This window comes from Zosterops lateralis (assembly GCF_965231275.1).
Source record: "Zosterops lateralis genome assembly, chromosome: 1".
NCBI classification, from domain to species: domain Eukaryota; kingdom Metazoa; phylum Chordata; class Aves; order Passeriformes; family Zosteropidae; genus Zosterops; species Zosterops lateralis.
In genome coordinates, this window is record NC_139762.1 from 1,545,411 (window position 1) to 1,551,410 (window position 6,000).

Sequence of the window (6,000 nt, forward strand, 5' to 3'; positions counted from 1 at the left end):
CTCTTCCCCGGGGATTTGCCCCTGGAGATCCATCCTGGGTGTCCTTCCCAAGGGAACCATCCCTGGGTGCCCTTCCAAGGGATCCATCCACCCCTGGGTGTCCTTCCCAAAGGGATCCTTCCCTGGGCGCTCTTCCCAAAGGATCCATTTACCCTTGGGTGCCCTTCCCAAGGGATCCACCCCTGGGGATCCATTCACCCCTGGGTGCCCTTCCCTGAGGATCCATTCACCCCCAGGCACCCTTCCTCAAAGGGATCCACCCCTGGAGATCCACCCCTGGGTGCCCTTCCCTGGAGATCCACCCCTGGGTGCCCTTCCCAAAGGGATCCATCTGTCCCTGGGTGCCCTTCTCTGGAGATCCACTCTTGGGTGCCCTTCCCTGGGGATCCACCCACCCCTGGGTGCCCTTCCCAAGGGATCCACCCCTGGTGATTCACCCCTAGGTGCCCTTCCCTGAGAGATTCATCCACCCCTGGGTGCCCTTCCCAAGGGATCCATCCACCCCTGGGTGCCCTTCCCTGGGGGTCCACCCACCCCTGGGGATCCACCCCTGGGTGCCCTTCCCAAATGATCCACCCCTGGAGATCCACCCTTGGGTGCCCTTCCCAAAGGGATCCACCCCAGGATGCCCTTTCCAAGGGATCCATTCACCCTTGGGTGCCCTTCCCAAAGGGATCCTTCCCTGGGTGCCCTTCCCAAAGGATCCATTTACCCCTGGGTGCCCTTCACAAGGGATCTACCCCAGGATGCCCTTTCCAAGGGATCCATTCACCCCTGGGTGCCCTTCCCCAAGAGATCCATTCACCCCTGGGTGCCCTTCCCTGAGGATCCATTCACCCCCAGGCACCCTTCCCCAAAGGGATCCACCCCTGGAGATCCACCCCTGGGTGCCCTTCCCTGGAGATCCACCCCTGGGTGCCCTTCCCAAAGGGATCCATCCACCCCTGGGTGCCTTTCCTGAGGGATCCACCCCTGGTTGCCCTTCCCTGGAGATTCACCCTTGGGTGCCCTTTTCTGGAGATCCACCCCTGAGGATCCACCCTTGGGTGCCCTTCCTTGGAGATCCACCCACCCCTGGGTGCTCTTCCTGAGGGATCCACCCCTGGTTGCCCTTCCCAAAGGGATCCATCCACCCTTAAGTGCCCTTCCAAGGGATCCATCCACCCCCAGGTGCCCTTTCCTTGGGATCCACCCCTCTCTGGGTGCCCTTCCCTGGGGATCCACCCCTGGGTGCTCTTCCCAAAGGGATCCACCCACCCCTAGGGATCCACCCCGGGGTGCCCTTCCCAAGGGATCCATTCACCCCTAGGTACCCTTCCTTGGAGATCCACCCACCTCTGGGTGCCCTTCCTGAGGGATCCACCCCTGTGTGCCCTTCCCAAAGGAATCCACCCCTGGGGATCCACCCCTGGGTGCCCTCCCCAAGGGATCCATCCACCCCTGGGTTCTCTTCCCAAAGGATCCATCCAACCCCTGGTGCCCTTCCCAAGGAATCCACTCTTCGGCACCCTTCCCAAGGGATTCATCCACCCCTGGGTGCCCTTCCCAAGGGATCCACCCCCCCACCCCTGGGTGTTACACAGGTGACCTTTACCTGCGCTTTATCTCATCGGGGGGCCGGACCAGCTCGCAGGCCGTGCCCAGCTTGGTGAGCACGGAGAAGACCTGGCCCCTGTCCCTCCAGGCCACCTCGTCCCAGCCCTCCACGCCCCGCCACGTCACCGAGAAGATGATGTTGGTCAGGAGGTTGCACAGCTCCTCCTCAGGGGTTTGCTGCAGGGAGGTGACAAAGAGGTGACCTGGGGTGGTCCCCATGGAGGGGTGGGTTTGGTTCCATTTTTAACAAAGGATTCTTGTTGTTGTCCTGGTTGTTTTGGTTATGTTTTCATGGTTGGGAGAGGTTTTAGGGGGAAAAAAAGATGGTGGAGTCTTTTTTCTTAGTAAAGAAGTGGGAGTTGTGGTGGCCCCTGGGCAATTCACTCCCTCAGAGGATGCACAACCCTCAGTTCACAGGGATTTCCCCTTTGAGAGTTCTCCTTGTGGCTCAAGGTGAGAAAAAAATATTTCCACCCCATGAGCCTTTGCAGTTCTATGCTAATATTTGCTAATATTTCACACCCCATTGGTTATTCCCTTTGGTTATTGGTTTTCACCGTTCCTGATTGGTTCTTTTTGGATCCTTCCATTAATTGATCCTTTTCCCAATTCTTTTCCCCATTGGCCAAGTTGTGAAACCCTTGGCCACCCCAAATAATCCTTCTCCTCCATTGGGTTATTTTCTTTCCAGACCTCATGGAATAAAGAAACTCTCCTGGAGACTGGAAAGACCCTGTCTTGGGGTCTTGCACAACCCTCAGTTCACAGGGATCCCCCTTTGAGAGTTCTCCTTGTGGCTCCAGGTGAGAAAAAAATACTTCCACCCCATGAGCCTTTGCAGTTCTATGCTAATATTTGCTAATATTTCACACCCCATTGGTTATTCCCTTTGGTTATTGGTTTTCACCATTCCTGATTGGTTCTTTTTGGATCCTTCCATTAATTGATCCCTTTACAATTCCTTTCCCCATTGGCCAAGTTGTGAAATCCCATCCCTGGCTACCCTAAAATAATCCTTCTCCCTCATTGGGTTATTTTCTCTCCAGACCTTACGGAGTAAAGAAACTCTCCTGGAGATTGGAAAGAATTTTTTGGAGTCTTTCTTGATTTTATTAAATGACTGAGCAAATCTCAACCTCCCTGTCAGGACTGGACCATCCCTGTTCCACAAGGAATTCAGGAACAACTGGATATGCTGCAAAAAATGCACCAAAATCAGTTCCTGAGCAGCCTGAGCTGCCAAAAGCCACTTTAGAGAGGAGCACAGCACTGGAAATGATTTTTAGTAATTTTCTAGTCCTCCTTGTCAGGACTGGACCATCCCTGTTCCATGAGGAACTTGGGAACAACACGGATATGCTGCAAAAAATGCATCACCCGGGGTGGAAAATGCAGCTCTGCTGCTCAGGCAGCCATGTGGGAATTGAGAAAATAGATTTTAGACTTCAGGCAGCCTGTGAGAAAAGCTGAGAAATGGTGAGGAGGAACCCAAAATAATCCCTATAAACAATCCCTGTGGTTATTCTCCTCCTCCTCCTGACACCTGGTGGTTTTTTTCCACCTTTTTTACTGGTAGAGATGTTTTACAAAAAGGTGGTGCCCTAAAGGATCAAATCTATTCATTGTACCCAAACATTAGATAAAACAATCTGTTTTTAATAAACTTTGCTATGAACCCTCTGAAGAAATCAGAGTTGTAGGTGTTGTTATACGAGTTGTCCTGAATTGAATTATTCAGCCACACGAAGAGCAAATCTCTGCACTTGAGAGTGTTAATCACTCAAAGAGCTGATCACTGTGCTGTCCACCCTGATTTTTCAGCCTTCTGATGTTTCACATTTTGTACTGGAGCTTTCTCACTCGTTGTAACATAAATAAAGGGTGATGGTTGTAAATTGAGTGTTCCTTCCTGGGGAAGCACAAAATTGATGGATTTCTAGGGTGACCAGTGGGGTTAAAGAGGTGCCAACCTCATCCCCCAATCCCTGATCAAACTCCAAAGATGATATAAGTCAGAATCCCAAAATAAACTTCCTTCTTTCTCATTTTCACGACCTGATGTGTGAGTGTGGTTTTTCGTGTCTGCCTGGTGACACTGTGCTGGGAGTGCACAAAGAATTGATCACTCTGCACCCAAGGGATGCACAAAGAAAAAAATCACTGTGCTGTCCACCCTGATTTTTCAGCCTTCTGATGTTTTACATTATGTACTGGAGCTTTTTAACTCATTGTAACATAAACAAAGAGTGATGGTTGTAAATTGAGTGTTCCTTCCAGGGGGAAGCACAAAATTGATGGATTTCTAGGGTGACCAGTGGGGTTAAAGAGGTGTCAACCTCGTCCCCCAATCCCTGATCAAACTCCATAGATTATATAAGTCAGAATCCCAAAATAAACTTCCTTCTTTCTCCTTTTCACAGCTTGAAGGGTTAGAGTGGTTTTTAGTGTCTGTCTGGTGACACTGTGCTGGGAGTGCACAAAGAATTGATCACTCTGCACCCAAGGGTGCACACAGAGCTGATCACTGTGCTGTCCACCCTGATTTTTCACCCTTCTGATGTTCTACATTTTGTACTGGAGCTTTCTCACTCATTGTAACACAGACAAAGAGTGATGGTTATAAATTGAGCATTTCTCCCAGGGGGAAGCACAAAACTGATGGATTTCTAGGGTGACCAGTGGGGTCAGAGAGGTGTCAACCTCATTCCCCAATCCCTGATCAAAATCCAGAGACTATATAAGTCAGAATCTCAAAATAAACTTCTTTCTTTCTTGTTTTCACAGCTTGATGGGTGAGTGTGGGTTTTTTGTGTCTGTCTGGTGAGACTGTGCTGGGACTGCACAAAGAGCAAATCACTCTGCACCCAAGGGATGCACAAAGAAAAAAATCACTGTGCTGTCACCCTGATTTTTCAGCCTTCTGATGTTCTACATTTTGTACTGGAGCTTTCTCACTCATTGTAACACAGACAAAGAGTGATGGTTGTAAATTGAGCATTTCTCCCAGGGGGAAGCACAAAACTGATGGATTTCTAGGGTGACCAGTGGGGTTAAAGAGGTGTCAACCTCATCATCCAATCCCTGATCAAAATCCAGAGACTATATAAGCCAGAATCCCAAAATAAACTTCTTTCTTTCTTGTTTTCACAGGTTGAAGGGTGAGTGTGGTTTTTTTGTGTCTGTCTGGTGACACTGTGCTGGGAGTGCACAAAGAATTGATCACTCTGCACCCAAGGGTGCACACAGAGCTGATCACTGTGCTGTCCACCCTGATTTTTCACCCTTCTGATGTTCTACATTTTGTACTGGAGCTTTCTCACTCATTGTAACACAGACAAAGAGTGATGGTTGTAAATTGAGTGTTCCTTCCAGGGGAAGCACAAAATTGATGGATTTCTAGGGTGACCAGTGGGGTTAAAGAGGTGTCAACCTCATCTCCAAAGTCAGAATCCCAAAATAAACTTCCTTCTTTCTCATTTTTCACAACTTGAAGGGTGAGTGTGGTTTTTTGTGTCTGTCTGGTGACACTGTGCTGGGAGTGCACAAAGAATTGATCACTGTGCCTGAGGGTACACAAAGAGCTGATCGCTGTGCCTGAAACTGCACCAAAGATCTGATCACTCTACCCCTAAGGGTGCACAAAGAGAAAATCACTCTGAACTTGAGAGTGCACAAAGAGAAAAATCACTCTGAACTTGAGAGTGCACAAAGGGCTGATCACTGTGCCTGAGAGTGCACCAAAGAGCTGATCATTGTGCTCCTAAGGGTGTACAAAGAGCAAATCACTGTGCCTGAGAATGCACCAAGTAGCCGATCACTCTGCCCCTAAGGGTGCACAAAGAGCAAATCACTTTGAACTTGAGAGTGCACCAAAGAGCTGATCACTGTGCCTGGGAGTGCACAAAGAGCTGATCACTCTGCACCCAAGGGTCCACAAAGAGCTGATCACTGTGCACTTGAGAGTGCACCAAAGATTTGATCATTGTGCACCTGAGAGTGCACCAAAGAGCTGATCACTCTGCTCCTAAGAATGCACAAAGAGCAAATCACTCTGCACTTGATAGTGCACCAAACAGCTGATCTCTGCACCTAAGGGTGCACAAAGAGGTGATCACTGTGCTTGGGTGTGCACAAAGAGCTGATCACTGTGCCTGAGAATGCACCAAGTAGCTGATCTGCCCCTAAGGGTGCAGAAAGAGAAAAATCACTCTGATTTTGAGGGTGCACAAAGGGCTGATCACTGTGCCTGGGAGTGCACAAAGAGCTGATCACTCTGCACCCAAGGGTGCACCAAAGATCTGATCACTCTGCACTTGAGAGTTTACCAAATAGCTGATCACTCTGCCCCTAAGGGTGCACAAAGAGCTGACCACTATCCCTGGCAGTTCCTGTACCTCCCTCTAT

General features: G+C 49.7%; 1 protein-coding gene across 1 annotated transcript in view; it reads right to left on the reverse strand.

The window, feature by feature from the left end:
* NBEAL2 (neurobeachin like 2) overlaps nucleotides 1-6,000 on the reverse strand; it is a gene marked incomplete at its 3' end in the record, with an annotated part of 83,295 nt that overhangs the window by 19,773 nt on the left and 57,522 nt on the right. Inside the window, 1 exon segment of the mRNA XM_083873241.1 lies at nucleotides 1,595-1,773. Coding sequence (XP_083729367.1) covers nucleotides 1,595-1,773 — 179 coding nt within the window.